This window comes from Temnothorax nylanderi, unplaced genomic scaffold (assembly GCF_030848795.1).
Source record: "Temnothorax nylanderi isolate EJ_2023f unplaced genomic scaffold, tnyl_v1.0 TNYL_tig0200_pilon, whole genome shotgun sequence".
NCBI classification, from domain to species: Eukaryota; Metazoa; Arthropoda; class Insecta; order Hymenoptera; family Formicidae; genus Temnothorax; species Temnothorax nylanderi.
This window is the reverse complement of record NW_027249262.1, coordinates 58,661-79,244: the sequence shown is the minus strand read 5'-3', so window position 1 is coordinate 79,244 and position 20,584 is coordinate 58,661. Positions and strand designations below refer to the sequence as shown.

General features: G+C 35.1%; 1 protein-coding gene and 1 pseudogene across 1 annotated transcript in view; both read right to left on the bottom strand.

Moving 5' to 3' along the window:
• LOC139778872 (uncharacterized) overlaps positions 1–20,584 on the bottom strand; it is a 39,970-nt gene that overhangs the window by 1,328 nt on the left and 18,058 nt on the right. The window contains exons 2-3 of the mRNA XM_071717001.1: positions 4,527–4,623; positions 2,938–4,317 (exon numbers count right to left, since the gene is read on the bottom strand). Of these exons, the coding sequence (XP_071573102.1) occupies positions 2,938–3,910 (973 nt within the window). The 5' untranslated portion in view covers positions 3,911–4,317; positions 4,527–4,623. The remainder of the gene's footprint in view (positions 1–2,937; positions 4,318–4,526; positions 4,624–20,584) is intronic.
• LOC139778879 (uncharacterized) lies at positions 1,365–2,926 on the bottom strand (annotated as a pseudogene).

Here is a 20,584-nt window from a genome sequence, read left to right as displayed (position 1 = left end):
AGTTACCATAGGGGTGTTCTGAGGTTTGCACTCTTTCATGTTAAATTTTTCTAAAATTTTCTCGGTATAAGGAGCTTGGTGTATTACAATGTTTCTTTCTTTTCTGTTTCTCTGAATTGTCATTCCAAGGAAGTTTCTTGGATCTCCGAGATCTTTCATGTGAAACACGCTACTCAACTGAGTTTTGATTTGCTTGAGCTTTTCTGTATCATTGCTAGCAATTAACATGTCATCTACATATAGTATAACCATTGCCAGTTTGCCTTTTTGTCTCCAAGTGAATAAGTACGGATCGTGTAGATCATTCTCAAGCCCTAGCTTACGTGCTTCCTCTGAAAATTTTTTATTCCAGTTCTTAGGACTTACTTTTAACCCATACAAAGATTTCTGTAATTTACAGACTTTGGTTAATCTCATATGCTCTGAGTTGCTTACTCCTTCTGGTATTTCCATAAATACCTCCTCTTCAAGGTCTCCGTTCAAGAACGCGGTCTTTACATCTATTTGACACACTTCCAGGTCCTCTTTATTAATTACAGAAATGACAGCTCTTATAAGTGACAGTCTTGAAACTGGAGCATATGTTTCTTTCAGGTCATATATATTTTTGTCTTTGAAACCTCTCGTTACTAGACGGGCTTTATATTTAATCGTGCCATCGCTATCAATTTTCCTTTTAAATACCCACTTTGAATCAACTATATTGGGTCTTCCACCATTTGGTTTTTCTTTGGGTCTATTAACTATTTCCCATACTTTATTTTCTTTCATAGAGTCTAACTCTTCTTTTATAGCTTCAATCCACAAACTTTTATCTTTCGAGTTCACTGCCTCTTCATATGAAATGGGATCTTTTTGAATTGATGCTAAGAGAATATGTCCCAGCTCGTCTTCATTTGTCTGTTCGTCCTCTGAGATTTTTATGTAGCGTGCGAAACTAATGTCGTTGATTTTCTTAGATTTGCTCCTTGTTACAGGACCAATATTTTGGTCGACTTCAACAACCGACTTTCTTTTATTTAACTCGGAATTTTGTTTATCCTCATTCACTTTTGTTTTCTTCGGTCTTCCTCTTTTTTGCTTAGTTTTGTGCACATCTAGACTCTCTGGAGCAGGTTTTTGATTTGTTTGGGCCGTATTGCGCAGATCTTCTATCAACTCATTTTCTGAAAATTCAATCATCATATCGGACGCATGTTCATTTTCTTGTCTCACTACCTCTTTACTTTCAGTTTGACAGTTTTTATACGCGTCTTTATACACCAGTTTCTCAAGGAATCTCACATGTCTTGACTCTAAGAACTTTCTTGAGCTGGGATGCCATAGAATATATCCGGTATCCGTATGTCCTACTAAGACTGCTTTTATACATTACTGAATTTAGTTTTAGTTTTGGTTAGCTTGACATAGGCGATGCATCCAAATCTTGTAATCTCTTCGAGATGACATCGAGCTTTTGATGAGAATTTCAATATTGGAATCTCGTAATCAATTGATTTGTGAGGCGTGACATTGTATGAATGAACAGCTGTTTCTGCTGCTAGTTCCCACATGCTTGTTGGTAAACCAGAATCACACATAAATGCTCTGATTGTTCTCTGAATCGTTTTATTGAACCTCTCGGCTACTCCGTTGAGTTCTGGAGTATACGGTGGACCACAGTCAGGTTCAATATGTTCCTTCTTCATAATCTCGGCAAATCTACCGCCGGTGTACTCTGTACCTCTATCTGATTTTACGTAGCATACTTTTGCGTTTGTTCCCAAGAGATTACGAGCAGATATCAGGTAATTTTCAAACGCTTGACCTGCTTCATCTTTTGATTTTAGGCAATATATTCTGGCATACCGAGAATAATTATCTATCAACGTCATAATGTATCTCTTTCCCCCTGGCCATGAAGTGGGTTTGATTGGGCCCATTAAATCTGAATGTATAATCTGTAATGGCCTTTCTGCTCTGCTTCTATTTTGTTTGAATGGGAGTTTTTCCATTTTTGATAGTATACATACTTCGCAATCTCTTATTGACTCTTCGAATTTTACATGCTGTGCAACCTCTTATCTTTCTTTTGTAGCATTTTCAAATAATTCAAAGATGCATGACCTAGTCTGACATGCCACAACATTCCTTCATTTGGTTTTTTATCTGAATTTGATGTATCAGTAAGATGTTCCATGAACATTCCCTCCAAATTCTCGATAGTATTTAAGTCATCCACTTTGATTGTTCTATGGGATGTCAGGCCAGCGTCATACTCTGCAGTTATTTCCTCTGAATTTACATTTTGAGCATTCGATTCGATGAGTTCTTCAGAATTCTCCCTCCCAATCGCAGACTCTGTTTCTTTTGATACTACTTCATCGTGCTCTGAATTGTCTCCCTCCAAAACTGAGGATCGTTCGACCGTATTATTTGTCTGTGATTGCTTTGAAGACTCATTGTCTATTGCTAGACACGCTGTGCAAGTATAATTATCACACGTATTTACTACAGCGTCATTCTTGTTGATAGATTTTAGGACTTCAAACCTGACAACCCAAATCGGTTTTTCATAGACACCTTCGAATATAGTTTTATCATTTTCTTTGTTGTATACTCGGAATATTTTATTGTCGAGATATATACCAAAACCTGCATCTACGAGTCTTCGCAATGATAATAGATTTTCCGAGATATCTTTTGCTGCAATTACGTTTGTTAATTTGATGGGATTTTCGTTAGAAATGTTATTCAAAAGCAGTAGATTGCCTCTACCATCAATTACAATATCAGCAAAGACATTTTTATTGGCGCTCTTGATAACTCCTTTTTCAAAGATTTTAAAGTCACTCAGAATAAAGCTTTTGTTGACGATATGGTCGGTTGCTCCCGAATCTGCTATAAACTCTATGTACCTTTCATTATTGGAATTGTTATTACCATATTCTGTCTTACCTTGATTTTCCTTGTACTCATCATCATCATATTCATCAGTGGCTGAGTGTCCATCCTCGTTGTCGTATTCAGCCCGTTTGGCCGATGGGCAGCCTCTGGAACCACGATGATTTCCTCGCATTCTAGGACGTCCTCTGCTTTGACCACGGTTGCCTCTGAAGTTGGTCTTGCCTCTGCTATTAGTCTGTTGACTATTAGGTTTGTTCTTTTTGGCCGGAGGTCCGTACGCATCACCGTCTTTGTTGCCATGCCTTTTATATTGTCCTTGAGATGGTCGATTGAATTTGCTCGGGCAATCATCTCCTTTGTGGTCGGTTTCACAATTGCATATGTAACAAAACCACCGATTTGAATTTATTAATGGACACTCTCGTTGCCAATGTCCATCTCTGTTACATCTGAAACATTTATTTTTCTCTCCTTTGAATTTTTGCGAGCTTGCTCTGGATGCCATTGGTTCTCTCGGCTTCGGTTTCTTTGAGTCAGCATCGTTGTCTTCTTGGATGCGAGTCATGACTTTCCTCAGTGCTTCCATACTCATTTCTTTACCCGTAGTTGTAATAACCGCAGAATCTGTACGACGTATTTCGGGCATGACTCCAATGATTGCTTGGTAAAAAGTAGATCGCTTCTCTTGCTCTGTTAGCTTCTGAGGATCGTCGCTTAGCTCGTGTTCTCTTATTATTTGATCAAATCTTTCACAAAAATTGTGGACTCTTTCTCCTTTATTCATCCTGAGATTATACAGTTTTGTTCGTATTGAAGTTGGCGTGGAGCTAACTTCACCTTTTCGACTTTCACGTAACTTCTGAAGGATTTCCATGGGCTCAGTCAAACCCAAGATCTTCTTGTGATATTCCTCATCAATATGACTTATGATTATGTCTTTGACTGAATTCTTTCTCAAAGTAGTCTCGATTTCTGAAACTCCAGTCGGTTGCGGCGCTTTAGGATCAATCAGATAGAGTAACATCCAGCTTGTTAATTCTGTTTTGAGACAGTCCAACTAAATTTCAAAACTCGCTTTTGAGGTTAATTTATAGTTCCTCTGAATTTTCGGTCTGACATTTATCATGCTACCCGTGCTGCTACAGTTTCCGTGTACATTCTGGATAGACTTCAGCTTAGACTTCTCGGATTCAAGGATTTTGTTGTGTGCCAGTGCTAGTTTGTCCACTGCATCTTTCACCAAGAATCGAGTAGGCTGATTGATAGACACATTCGATGACAGACTTTTAGCCAACTCTTGAGCTTGTGAAATGACCTTCTGTAACTCTTCAGTATTCTTTTCCGACCCAGTTTCATTGTCGTTATCCATCTCTGAATGTGTTGATGTTGTCCCGGTAGTATTCTCAGAACTTCTTTGTTTTGTGGTTGTCGCTATGATATAAAACACTCTATTATTATTATTATTATTATTATTATCCGGATTTTGTTTCCAATATTGTCAGATCTGACTACTCCCTCTTAAGTATAAAAAGTTTCAAATTCTACATAATTCAAACTTTTAAACGCTTCAATCAATCATAGCACTCTGAATTTTCGGTCAAGCATAGACGACTAACATGTTTTGAGGATGTTATGCTTACCTTTGTTGATTTGATCAGGATTCGACTCGTCTGATTCGACCCTTAATCTCATGTATTCTGCAAATTCTTGATTTGGATCCTCAGTTATGTCAGTCATCTGTTCCAGGATTGTGAAACATCATCCATTAGAATTTACTAATTAATACCATACATTATATACCAGTATTAGTATAATACTATATATTTGTACTAGGGCAGGCATCCATATATAGTTTAACTCAATTGTTATTTGATTGTACTCTGACTTTTCTCTCTCTTTTATTAACTCCTCCTCTTAAGTTAGGACCGGGTACTTCTGAATTTGTTAAAGAATGATGTTTCGTGCTTCTGAACCAACACAATCGCATTGCAACCGTATTAATCCGAAGCGAGTAATCAGGTTCTCTAATCGTATACACCACACATGCACACCACTTAGCGAAGTTTGACCCCGGGTGTTACCCCGAAAGCCAGTCGGTTTTGGGTTGCGCAAGCACACGTATGGGTCACGACTTCGATACTACCAATCCCCCTAGTCAATGAACAAATTACTTACCGAACACAAGTGTTCATCTGCACATTGACCCCAGAACTTAATGAATTTGTTCAAAAAAAAAAAAATTTCCAATCAATTCAAGTCTCTGTAGTGAACAAGAGAAACAAAAGAGATCAACTCCCAAAGAAGGTCAGTAGTCAAGTCTAACCGCAAGGCAAGTCAGTTATTGACACCAAACCATAAGAAAAATTCTCATTTCACTTTTAACAGCAGACTTAGAAATCAGTTTACTCAGTGCATTTTTCATATTAATTTTTGACCGAGTACTTCCCTCATTTCACCATCTCTTAATTTAAACCCACTCTCTATTTTCCAATACCTTACATCTCACTTAAAATTTTCCAGCTTACTCGAAATCCCCAATGAGAAAAAATATTGAAAATTTTTATTCATTTATTATTTGTATATACTCTAGCACTTATCTTCACAAATTCAATCTTCACGAAATGAGAGAATTTTATCAACCACAACTTGACTCTTAACACTTTTCAATCTCTCGGAATGTCAATCTGAACTTCAATTATACTAGCAAGCACGGTATTGAATGTGAATCTCTTTTTACATCTATACGAGAGAAAGCATAGCATGCAAGGGACCAAGAGCATTCCACAAGATATATATATATACCGGCCTGGGAAATGAGCAGAAAAATCGTCAACAACTCACTCCGTTCTGTGCGAACGCAAGCCGTCCGCCAGCACGAAGAACAATAAAAACTCTGACCGAAGCGCTACGCATCAGCTCAAGGAGCTGCTACGCGCGCGAGAGAGAGACCGCGATGCCCAAACGCACGGCGCACACATATAAACACGCGAGAAAGAGACGGAACTAAACAATGTTGTACATGTTAATATTTTATTTCTCAACCTTACACCCTTAAATTCGCCCCAATCCGCGTCTCACCAAAATTCCTTGTCACTATAAAAAATATTTACTCGCGAACAGGTACCGAGCCTGTCGTATCTACAAAAGCACTCGAGTGTCGGTTTTAACATCAAGACCGCGCCACGCGCATGCACACACGTACACGTCTCCCCCGGTCGCTCTCTGAGAAAATAACCTCCGCACGATTCTGGAAACCCCCGGTTTGCCTGGCTCACAACCATAACATATGCGTCTTTCCTCTATTTGATCTTGCATTATCGTTAATGTGCATTTTTATAATTTTATTAATACACTTTTTCATACAGTTTTTTATTAAATTGTATCGAAATTTCAACTCTACGTTTTGGCTGTAATTTAACGTTGAACGAACTTTTGCGCGTCTTAGTTCCCACACTTATTCACTTTTTGATTTTTTTACCCTCTGTATTTTTATTCATCTGAATGGAAAAAATTTTTCACATAAAAATTCGTTAACTTACCTCTGAATAATACTCATTCACCAGGCGTTACAAGAAAAGAACAAAGGCACGTCCAGAGACGCCGCTCGACCGGCTTCAACTCGTTACCCCAAGTAGAACAAGTTAATCACAGAAACGTCAAGGTGACATTAAAATGATGAATTTTATGCCATCATATGGTCAACGTCAAGAATCAGTTTGAAATGACTGACTTATGACATGCTGTTTTACGAGACTCGCGATATATGTAACAGTATATATTGTTACAAATTGCATGATCAGTCATAATTTTCTTCAGTTCTCATAACATATTTCGAGTATATTCTTAAATAGAACGAAAAGATCAAATAAAAGTCAAAGAGAAGTAGTGATTAGTCAAGATTAGATGCTTCTAATGGGCCATTTTGACGTCACGATGACGCGTAAAAAATGATTACAGAATGATGTCATTTTGATATTTTCATGACTGATTTGTTCTACTTGGGACTGGTCGGCAGGTTTTTTTTTGACGAAACCACGGGTACTGCTACCATGTAGGATTATCGATATTCTTCTAGTTCAATAATAGGACCAGTAATACTCTGAATCAGTACAAAATTACCTTTTTTAAAAAAGGTAAAAAAAAGTGCCAAGTACACGCAATGTATTTTGTAAATTCAATCGAAAAATTATCTCACAAAATTGTCTCACAAAAATTGTCTCACAAAATTGTCTCACAAAAATTGTCTCACAAAATTATTAAATTACAAAATTGTTATTTTATTCAATCCAAGTGATATCTACCTCGAAAAAACCTAAATAACAAGTGGTATCTATTTAAAAAAAAAATACGTGAAATTATTTAATACTGCGCCAATTACAAAGAGAGAATATATATATATATATACCTTAACAAAATTATTTTTATATCACGAAATTGCGTTACCAAACTCAATCTAAGTGATATATACCTTAACAAAATTATATCACAAAATTGTTTTACCTAACTCAACCTAAGTGATATGTTATTTCAAAAAAATATATGAAATCTTTAAATTACGCCAACTACAAAGAGAATATATATATTGCTTTGAAAAATAATTGTAGTGCAACTACTCTTAAAAAATAAAACAAAATTGTGTTACCTAACTCAACCCAAGTGGTATGTATCTTTGTATTCCTGAGGATCTTTCTATCAACCCAAGTGGTAGTAGTTTTAATTCTCCTTGATAAAATTATAATATTACAAAGAATCATTTAATCATTTTAATCACAAAGAATTAAAGAGGTAACATTATAAAATAAAAATATTTAATTAAAATAAAATAAATAAATTTTTCTTGTAAAAAACTTGGCGCTGCTTTTTTAAAGTCTATCCAGACAAATTTGCATCGCGCATAAACATAAGCGTAAGAAATTGATTGGTTCATATATATGTGCAAAAGGAAATAGACCAATCCATCTCTTTATGCATATGCTTATGCACCTATGCAAGTTTGTCTAGATTAATCTTAAAAAAGCAGCGCCAAGTTTTTTACAAGAAAAATTTATTTATTTTATTTTAATTAAATATTTTTATTTTATAATGTTACCTCTTTAATTCTTTGTGATTAAAATGATTAAATGATTCTTTGTAATATTATAATTTTATCAAAGAGAATTAAAACTACTACCACTTGGGTTGATAGAAAGATCCTCAGGAATACAAAGATACATACCACTTGGGTTGAGTTAGGTAACACAATTTTGTTTTATTTTTTAAGAGTAGTTGCACTACAATTATTTTTCAAAGCAATATATATATTCTCTTTGTAGTTGGCGTAATTTAAAGATTTCATATATTTTTTTGAAATAACATATCACTTAGGTTGAGTTAGGTAAAACAATTTTGTGATATAATTTTGTTAAGGTATATATCACTTAGATTGAGTTTGGTAACGCAATTTCGTGATATAAAAATAATTTTGTTAAGGTATATATATATATATATATTCTCTCTTTGTAATTGGCGCAGTATTAAATAATTTCACGTATTTTTTTTTTAAATAGATACCACTTGTTATTTAGGTTTTTTCGAGGTAGATATCACTTGGATTGAATAAAATAACAATTTTGTAATTTAATAATTTTGTGAGACAATTTTTGTGAGACAATTTTGTGAGACAATTTTTGTGAGACAATTTTGTGAGATAATTTTTCGATTGAATTTACAAAATACATTGCGTGTACTTGGCACTTTTTTTTACCTTTTTTAAAAAAGGTAATTTTGTACTGATATCACCTATTTTGTAGTGTTAAGCAAGGATCTGCAAAACATTTTTATTTTTTATTTTTTAATTATTCACAAAATTAGCAATAACAACAAATACATAAAAATTAATAATATTTAAGTAAAAGTAAATTATACATTTCTCACAAAAATTGAAGGAACACTAAATTTATCTTTAAAAATAGGCAAAACTCGAGCAGCGGTAACTTTGTTAAAAATGAATAAAATTTAAATTTCAAGCTTAAAACCTCTACTTTCGAAAGGTTACTATTATTCGTCCAATTTTTATTATGTCTAGACATAATTTTAATTCAGCGGATTTTTATTATGTCATGACATAATTTTAATTCTGCCGCTAGGGAATTTTTAAGTCGATTCTTATGAATCAAGCTTGAATTTGATGTCTAGGTGTCCCAGGTTGCCGATAACGAAGTCCACATAGTGCGCTCCATAGTTTTCGGTGTCCAGGTGTATTAATACCTTGAATTCGATGTCCACGTGTTCCAGGTTGCCGATGACGGGTTCCAGATAGTGCGCTCCAGTTTTCGGTGTCCAGGTGTAATAATACGTTGAATTCGATGTCTAGGTGTCCCACGTTGCCGATGACGAGGTCCACATAGTGCGCTCCGTAGTTTTCGGTGTCTACGTGTATTAATACCTTGAATTCGATATCTACGTGTCCTACATTTAGATTTAAAGTTATTAATACACCTAGACACCAAAAACTACAAAGCGCACTATGTGAACCTCATCATCGGCAACCTGGGACACGTAGACATCGAATTCGAGGTATTATTACACCTAGACACCGAAAATTACGGAGCGCGCTATCTGGACCTCGTCATCAGCAACCTGGGACACCTAGACATCAATTTCAAGGTATTAATACACGTAGACACCGAAAACTACGGAGCGTACTATGTGGACCTCGTCATCGGCAACCTGGGACACCTAGACATCGAATTCAAGGTATTAATACACGTAGACACCGAAAACTACGGAGCTCACTATCTAGACATCGTCATCGGCAACCTGGGACACCTAGACATCGCATTCAACGTATTATTACACCTGGACACCGAAAACTACGAAGCGCACTATGTGGACCTTGTCATCGGCAACCTGGGACACCTAGACATCGAATTCAACGTACGATTACACCTGGACACCGAAAACTATGAAGCGCACTATCTGGATCCCGTCATCGGCAACCTGGGACACGTGGACATCGAATTCAAGGTATTAATACACGTAGACACCGAAAACTACGGAGCGCACTATGTGGACCTCGTCATCGGCAACCTGGAACACCTAGACATCGAATTCAACGTACGATTACACCTGGACACCGAAAACTATGAAACGCACTATCTGGATCCCGCAATCGGCAACCTGGGACACGTGGACATCAAATTCAAAGTATTAATACACGTAAACACCGAATACTACGGAGCGCACTATGTGGACCTCGTCATCGGCAACCTGGGACACGTAGACATCGAATTCAACGTATTATTACACCTGGACACCGAAAACTATCTTCTTCTTCTTCTTCTTATATTTGCATTGGCTCCTGCCTCTAGTACGAGGACAATATGGCCAGCATTTACCCCTGTTTGCGTAAAAGTCTGAATGACTGTTAGCGTGGCAAAGTCTAAATGGAAATCACTAAAAAACTGAGTGAGAATCAATGCAGACAGTATCAGTCGCAATACTTAAAAAATTTTCGTTCCGGACAAAACACGTCCGAACAGGTCCGCGCACGTTGAGCGAATGACACCGAAAACTATGAAGCGCACTATCTGGACCTCGTCATCGGCAACCTAGGATACCTAGACATCGAATTCAAGCTTGATTCATAAGAATCGACTTAAAAATTCCCTAGCGGCACTTTCTGCCAAGCGTAGGGTTCCTTCTTTTCCGGCAGCGGTGGTAATACGATGTAAGGATACGAAATCTCTCCAGATAAACATGAAGCAATTGACTCAATATGTATTATATATATATACCTAATTTACCTAAATAGAAATATTTCTCCTGACCGATAAGTCTATCGACCTAATTTAATTTACCTACTAGATCGATCGAAATACGCGCGCGATATCGAAACTGGCGATACCTGCGCCGCCAGTGTCGAAAAAGTGAAAGCGACATTTCTCTGTTATCTGTTTGTTACATGTATGTTATAATATATTGAATTGAGAGCGTTGACGTAGACGTATCTTAATAAAAAATTTTCACATTTGGACTTTGCGTCACAATATCTCCGCTCGTAGGGCACGTAGCGGAAAATATTATAGGAGATACCCCCCCAAAGTCGACCCCAAGCTATCGATCAAGCCTACTTAGAACTTGATCCGTTCACTCGTTATCGAGATCTCAACATCTTGGGTACTCGCAACCCGTCGCGTCGCGTAAAAGAGTCACGGTCGGTCTCGCTCCGCGTGTACTTGGCACGAGACACTACCGTGTCTCTTGATATCTTTTATTTTAATCACACGCTTTCTACACTTGCACGAACGCGTAAATCCGGCCGCGCAGCACACACAGCTTACTAAGAGTACGAGGCTCGCTATGAGAGAGGAGACACCGACTCGTAGCGCCACTCGGTCGCCGCGGACAACTGGCAAACCTTCGACAAAGCTATTTCTTACATTTATGACCAAAAATAAATTCTCTATGCTTTTTTATAGATTATCCTGAGACAAAATCAGTGCAAATGTACAAAAATACTATGTTTGATCCTGTAAACTTAAGCCTGATTGGTGACAAGGCTCCATTAATTGAGGAGAAAAAAAATAGATTTTTCTCTTGATTCTTTCAAAAGTAATGTGTCTTGACATATATACACATGTATGTGTCTTATAATTTACACAGATAGTCAAATAAAATAGATTATTAAACATTTCAGCTTTTACTCTCGTGGAATACGTTGATTACAATTAACAATAAAATTTATATAATAGAAAAATATCCAAAGTGAGACGAATTTTCATTCCGTTTAAAATCGATTGTTAACAATGTTTTATATCGAAACTGCTTTGAGTAATTAAAACCAAAACGTCTAAATTGTTAGAAAAGATACTGTAATATTAATATAATTATATTAAGGATCCTATTTGGATATGCGCTATAGTTTTTCTATGTGTGCGCAGACCTGTAAATAATTTGATAACAGAGAGAACGTTTATTTGCAATTTTTCAGCATGTTCGAGAATATTAACATGATATTACATCCCGATGCTGTGGTTTACTCAAGAGGCTAATATAACTATATATCGATTACGCGAAACAAGTTCAGTTACTTTTAATCTTCCGTCATAGGGGGAATCGGAATTCTAATATTCTTTATCGGACTCTTCGTTTATGTGCGACAAAGATGGAGAGGAGAGGAGACTCAAGTATTAATATCCAAATACGATGGCGATGTTAGAACAAGAAACGAAATGTAGTTATTGCTTCTTCTTACCCGCGTGATCTTACCCGCGTGATTATTATAAGTCAGACGCTAAGATTTAAATTTGTTTTCTCATACATTCACATTATTTCTTGTATATGTCATGACTAAAACGCAAAAAGTTGTTTATTCTTTCCGTTAATTTAATATAATACAACATATCGAAATTTGCATGCAGGTTGACAATCTTCCGTGCAAAGTGAGATTTACCACGTCCATAAAAATATTGCGTAACTTTACATTGCTGTCAAAAATAACATTAATAAAAATAACATTCCATATTTTTATTGGCGTCGGACTTATTTATATTAATCGTGCCTTCTTACGTGCCATGGATAGAGCTAAAAGTATTTTTACTTCCTTTTTATTTTATTTTATACGTCATTTACTTCCTTTGTGTATATTCAAGCTTCCTTCTTTAATTTCGGATATAATTATAGAGCAGAGATAAGACTGTATTAATGTCTTATAAATATTTGAAACAGTTAATTAATGTACCATAAGGGTACTAGAAAGTACCTACTTTAGCTAGTACAGATAATAATAGATTTTCAATAAGTAATAGTTGAAATTGTCAATAAGATGTTAAAATGAAAATTTATTCCTATATTTGTCAAGATAAAGGAATGACACATCGAACTTCTCGCTATGGACAAAGTGATTTATTATAAAAGCACGAAGGTTATGAAATGATCTTTGAGCAGATTGTAAATAAATTAATGACGTTTCTGCAGGACTTGTGTACATACATACTCTTTCCACAATACCGATCCCATTATAACTCTCGTGATCGTGTTCGAAAATGGGAAGCAGAAGGATAAAGAAACTCTAAAGAAACTCATATCACGTCGTTAATGATGGATCTTTCTACGCAAATTAGATGAAATAAAAGTTTATGAATGTCTCAAATTATCAAAATAAATGTCTGCGTGAAAGTAAATGTTTGTGAAACTATTGGATTATGCCAAAGACCTAATTATGTTAAAAAACTCACTAATATAAGTTTATCATGCGATATACATACAGTTATATAAGATAATATACAATGAAGTACTCTAACGGACAGTACATTAGGTAGTGCAATAAACAATACAATAAAAGTATTTCTTACTGAAATATTGACGTCTTTTATTCGTGCTATTTTATTTTATTAATTACAGCTAATCTCTCACTCTCTTTCTCACGTTCTCGCACGCACCGTTCAAAAGAAGTAAATCTACGACGTACAATATATATTTATGTTGTGTTTGTGTATGTCTATGTGTTCCGCAAAGTTCTTTCAAAAAACGCTAGAAAAAAAAGAATAAGTATTCGCATATTTCGCTTTATTTTTTTCGCTCTTTTAATACAAACCTAATTATATCTTATATCTTATCGTGTTTCGGCCCGAATGCGAGATCACGAAGAACACATGAGCGATTCCTCACGAAACATCGTATGGCATTGAGGAGTCGTCCCGATGAAACTTTGAATCGATTCGAAACGCGAGTAAACAGTACTCCTCGGCAGAACGCGTGATATCTTTTTTGATGACCCTCGTCTCGTTCTGTATGTCTTACTGGCAGTGGTTTAGATCACGACGAAATTTGGCAGTGCGCGATACATGAGCGCTCGGAGAGAATATCGCTGGTCTTAAAAAAAACTATAAAAATTAAATAATTATATATATATATATATATTAGGGTGTCATTTTTTTTGGAGCAACTTTTTTTTTTCATTTCACGAATAGCATATATACTTGCAGGAAGGTAAAATAAGATACCTGTTAAAGTTTGAGCCCTTAATATTAATTAATATTAACAGGTCGCTTTATCGCGATTTTTTATTTTTCATTTAGTAAGATAAAAAAAATTTTATAACTATCCTATCTAACAAACAGTAATACAGCATTGCTTCACATAGATTTTTGTAGTAAATTTACCGCTCTACAAAAAAGATCTCATCATTTTTTCATAAATTCAACCGTTCAAAAGATATTCAAAGTTAAAGTTTGATAAATTTTATAATATCGACTATCAAAAATTATGAAATAATCAATACATATTTTTGTAGAAAATTTAACGATCTACAAAAAAGGTCTTATATTTTTTTCATAAAAATAACCATTTAGACGATATTAAGGTTTAAAGTTCAAAGTGTATAAAAATTATTCTTTTTTTTCATATTATAACAAAATTATGAGCTTTATTTATTTAATAATTTACGGAAAATTTAATAATTTACGGAAAAAATAAAAAAATATCCGATAAAGCTCATATGAAAAAAAAGAATAATTTTTATACACTTTGAACTTAAAACCTTAATATCGTCTAAATGGTTTTATTTATGAAAACAATTTAAGACCTTTTTTGTAGATCGTTAAATTTTCTACAAAAATATGTATTGATTATTTCATAATTTTTGATAGTCGATATGATACAAAATTCATAAGAAGCAAAAACAAGTTTTATAAAATTTATCAAACTTTAACTTTGAATGTCTTTTGAACGGTTGAATTTATGAAAAAATGATAAGAGATCTTTTTTGTAGGGCGGTAAATTTACTACAAAAATCTATGTGGAGCAATGCTGTATTACTGTTTGTTAGATAGTTATAAAATTTTTTCTATCTTACTAAATGAAAAATAAAAAATTGCGATAAGCGACCTGTTAATATTATTTTCTAATTTACCTAAATATAAATCTTCTTCCTGACCGATAAGTCTATCGACCAGTGTCGAAAAAGTGAAAGTTACATTTCTCTAATATATATATGTCATATATTGAGAGACGTTGACGTTAGTAGAAATATCTTAATATAATATTTTCACATTTCAACTTTGCGTCGCAATATTTCCGCTCATAGGGCACGTAGCGGAAAAATAAAAACACGTTGGCCTTTGGCCAACTCGAACGTGAGTACCCCATACGTACAAGAGTAAAGTACTAGTTAAAATACAGATAGCGAATTGGTTTTAGTCTTAAAATGTTTCACAATTTATGTGCTTTTATAATATGCACAATGAGATTTCCGTGCTCATCTCCTTCGGCCGACCCGAACATGAGCATTCTATATATACAAGAGTAAAGTACCAGTTAAAATACAGATAGCGAATTGGTTTTAGTCTTAAAATGTTCCACAATTTATGTGTTTTTAAAATATGCGCAATGAGATTTCCGTGTTTATCCCCTTTGGCCGACCTGAACATAAGTACCTCATACGTACAAGAGTAAAGTACCAGTTAAAATATAGATAGCAAATTGGTTTTAGTCTTAAAATGTTCCACAATTTATATGCTTTTAAAATATGCACAATGAGATTTCCGCGCTTATCCCCTTTGGCTGACCTGAACGTGAGTACCCCATACGTACAAGAGTAAAGTATTAGTTAAAATACAGATAGCGAATTGGTTTTAATTTTAAAATGTTCCACAATTTATGTGCTTTTAAAATATGCGCAATGAAATTTCCGTGTTTATCCCCTTTGGCCGACCCGAACATGAGTACCTCATACATACAAGAGTAAAGTACCAGTTAAAATATAGATAGCAAATTGGTTTTAGTCTTAAAATGTTCCACAATTTATATGCTTTTAAAATATGCACAATGAGATTTCCGCGCTTATCCCCTTTGGCTGACCTGAACGTGAGTATCCCATACGTACAAGAGTAAAGTATTAGTTAAAATACAGATAGCGAATTGGTTTTAGTTTTAAAATGTTCCACAATTTATGTGCTTTTAAAATATGCGCAATGAGATTTCCGTGTTTATCCCCTTTGGCCGACCCGAACATGAGTAGGGGAGACCGGGGCTAAACAGTCCGTTTTTTTTCGGTGCCGATTTTTAACAACAAAATAAATAATTGTAGTTAAATGTGGTATACCACTGTAAAGAGTGAACCTTTAGCTACAAAATTTATATAGGAAATTTTTGTCTACGTCGCTTTGTTTAACCGGTATAGAGCAAAAACGACAACGGTGGAAAAATTGAAATCTCAAAAATGCCGGGGTATAACAGTCTGCACTGCATTTTCAATACATATACGTACATCTAATTCTAAAAAATAATAGGATACATGCAATAATTGTTTTTTAAGAGAAAAATATAAAAAATTATTTAAAATTTTTATGCGAAACATTATTAAAAAATAGTTACGAGGGTTCCTCTTTCCGCAGAAGTCACTCGCCCGACTTGTTTCACTCCTCGACGTCCGATGACTCTATTCGGTGTCTGAACGGTTGTAATTCCCGTCTCATCCATATTCCATATGCAGTGAGCCCGAAAATGCCTTGGAAATGCACCCGGACTGCTTACTGACCGATTAGCCCCAAACACAAGTTTCAGGTTTGATCGCCCACGAAATATTAGACATCAACGATAATGAAAAAACTACACTGGATTCGTGTTCAGCATTCATTACTCTTTATAATCACGTACCTCGAGATTTGGAGAGCAAATATTATTGCAGATATTACAAAATTTCCACGCGCAGAAAATGTAACTTTCACCTTTCGAAAACACGTTTGCCCTCGTAAAAATCATAACACGGCAGGTAACCTGCCGAAACTCCGTTGGTCACATGGGTACTATAAGCAGCGTTTACAATGTTAATAGCGAGTTCGCACAATATACAGGTTCCGAGATATTTGATTAGACGTATTTACCCCGTAGACGTTTTAGCCCCGGTCTCCCCTACCTCATACGTACAAGAGTAAAGTATCAGTTAAAATATAGATAGCAAATTGGTTTTAGTCTTAAAATGTTCCACAATTTATATGCTTTTAAAATATACACAATGAGATTTCCGTGCTTATCCCCTTTGGCCACTCTGAACGTGAGTACCCCATACGTACAAGAGTGAAGTATCAGTTAAAATACTGATAGCAAACTGATTTTAGTCTTAAAATATCCCTCAATTTATGTGTTTTTGAAATATGAACAGTGAAATATTTGTGCTCATCCCCTTCGGCTGATACTCTTGTAAGTATGGTGGTGGTCACGTTCGAGGAGATTTATCGGTTTTTATAAACTATACATTTCAGAAAGATATGTTTCAGACAAAAGTTGTAGGGCTTAAAAATATCTATTTACTAGTCTTATTAGTTTGACCGTAGGTAACGATGTCAATGTTACATGATGAAGGTCACCTTGAATTTTTTAAATTAAAACTTTCACTTTTTATTGCGCATGCTTGTAGCTTACATTTAGAGCTTTTCACTATAACTAACACTATAATAAAGCTATCTTTAGTTATGAATTTCGTGGTATTTTAAAAAAATTTTGTACTTTTAATTGAAAAAATATATCTTGTAAAGTATTTATTTTTCGATAACTTTACTTTAATACTTTTATATACAGAATAATGTAAGAAATTGATTGTTGAAAAAGAAATTTCACAAAATTTGATTGCTTTTTGTAGGCGTATTCAATTTTATAAATGTAAAAATTAATATTCCATGTATAAAAATATGAAGGTTAAATTATTGAAAAGTGAATAAAAAGTGATTACTTTATGAGATATTTTATATTTTTAAGACAAAATTTGAAATATCTCGAAATATATTCTTTACAAAAAATAGCTTTCTTATAGTGTTTTGAAAATGTCTTTCATTGAAAATAAAGTCACGCAAAGATCGCGCTTTGTAGTATTCTACATATTTTATATTTTTTTTCTTCTTATTTGTGCGTAGGATTTATAAGGATTTCAGCAGAATTCTCTCTAGGAGAATTTTGGATAAGGTAAGTATTTTTTTTCCATTACTTATATAAAACTGTTGTACAAACAAGTGCTGTGCGCAAATACAAAGGAGCTGTGCGTCTACAAGGAACGGGTGCTTGTGCGTCTACAAGAAACGGGTGCTGTGCGAGTACAGGAAACGGGTGCTGTGTGCCTACAGGAAACGGGTGCTGTGCGCCTGAAGGGAACGGGTGCTGTGCGTCTGCAGGAAACGGGTGCTGTGCGTCTGAAGAGAACGGGTGCTGTGCGCCTGCAAGAAACGGGTGCTGTGCGCCTGCAAGGAACGGCTGCTGTGCGCTTGCAAGGAACGGGTGCTGTGCGCCTGCAAGGAACGGGTGCTGTGCGCCTGCAAGGAACGGCTGCTGTGCGCCTGCAAGGAACGGCTGCTGTGCGCCTGCAAGGAACGGGTGCTGTGCGCCTGCAAGGAACGGCTGCTGTGCGCCTGCAAGGAACGGGTGCTGTGCGTCTGCAAGGAACGGGTGCTGTGCGCTTGTGAAAAAGGCTGTTAGACATTTTTCAATCCGTTCATTTTTAATAAAATGTCGGTGAAAAAGAATATTACTTTACGGCCTGTTGAAAGAGATATAATTAGCAGAGGCGAATGTCTTATGGATGATCATATGGATCATTTCCAACAACTTTTAATTAATTGTTCGGACTATAAACCTGTCGAAACATGGCGAATACAATTGCCTGATATAATTCAACCTGTATCACAAGATAAAAAACACATTCAAATATTGTATAGTTCGTCACATTGCGTGTGTAGCTATTATGATACAAAAAATATATTTATATATGATTCTTCAAGTAATAAAACATTGTGTAAAGATCATGAGCAATTCTTGGAAAAATTATTTCCAACACATGACTTTAAAAAACATCCCGTCAAATTTCCTACTGTGCAACATCAATTGAACAGTAGAGATTGTGGTGTTTTTGCTATAGCTTTTGCTACTTCGTTGTTATTCAATATTAAACCTGACAAAGTAAAGTATGAACATAAGTTTATGCGTTCACATTTGTTACAAATTTTGGAAAATAATGTTATTGAACATTTTCCTCAGGATTTGCAATGTGCTAATCCTCAAAAGGTACTTCCATTAGCAGTGATAAGAGATAGAGAGGCTAAAGCGACTGCTCAACGTATGAAAAGACATTTTAAAAGTAATTACGCTAAAAAATGTCAGGCAGAAAAACAGGATTTAGAAAATCGGGCTACAAAGCAGCAACGATGCAAACAGAATTTACCAAATAATCGTGCTCAAGATTCACAATGTGCTATTTCTCAAAGAGTACTTTCATTAGCGATAATAAAAGCGACAGAAACTGAAGAAATTGCTAAAAGTGCAAAGACACATTCTGAAACTAATTATGCTACAAAATCTCGTGCAGAGCAACAGGATTTAAACAATCGCGCTATTATAAAGCGTCAGCGATCCAAACAGAATTTAGATAAGAAAGTAATTTTAAAGCCTGAAGAAAAAGATATAATTATTCAAGGCGAATGGATTGCGGACGATCATATGGATCATTTCCATACACTTTTGCGAAGTTGTTCAGATTATAAACCTGTTGGAACATGGCGAATCCAATTGCCTCAATTAATTCAACGTATACCAGAAGATAGAAAACATATACAAATATTGCACAGTTCGTCAGCTCCATTAAATTGTACAGATCCAGAACTTAGAAATCGAACTGGACATTGGGTATGTAGTTATTACGATACAAAAAAAATATATATCTATGATTCACAAAATAAAAAAGAATTGCACGAACATCACGAGATATTCTTGAGAAAATTATTTCCAACATACGACTTTGAGAAACATCCTGTCGAATTTCCTACTGTACAATATCAACCAAACTGTAATGATTGCGGAGTTTTTGTTATAGCTTTTGCGATTTCATTATTGTTTAATATTAAACCTGACGAAGTTAGATATGATCATAGAGTAATGCGTTCACATTTGTTGAAGATTTTCGAATCGAATACAATTGAACATTTTCCTCAAGCTTCGCAAAGTGATGTTCAGACAGTGCTTCCATTAGCAGTAATAAGAGATAGAGAGGCTAAAGCGACTGCTCTACGTATAAATAAACATTTATCTTATACAGATTCCTGTGAAAACATTAGTAATACTGGAAATAATTGTGCTGAGAAACGTTGTCGAGAGGAACAGGACTCGTTAGAAAATGATCGTGCTAAAAAACGGCGTCGATATCAGAATTCAAAAAACAATTGTGTTAATAATACTAAAATTAATCGCGCTAAGAAACGTTGTCGAGAGGAACAAGACTCGTCAGAAAATGATGGTGCTAAAAAACGGCGTCGATATCAGAATTTAGAAGACAATCGTGCTAAAAAACGACGTCAGTATAAAGACAACTTAGCAAATAATCGCCTTAATAAGCGAAAACGTTATCTTATACATTCTCAGCAAGAACGAGATAGACAAAGAAAATATTATCTTATACATTCTCAGCAAAAACGAGATAGACAAAGAAAATATTATCTTCTACATTCTCAGCAAGAACGAGATAGACAAAGAAAATATTCTGATCGTAAATGGCTTTATAAGAAGCGATATTACGAGAGAAAGAATTCTAAATACGTACCTGCAAACAAAAATCACGATATTGCCAAAAATATTACTGGAAAATATGCAAAGTTTTGGTCACGAAATTACATACAATTTCTTATTCCTGTGGCAATTGAAGACATCGAAAACAAACTTAATATTAAAAATCCTACTG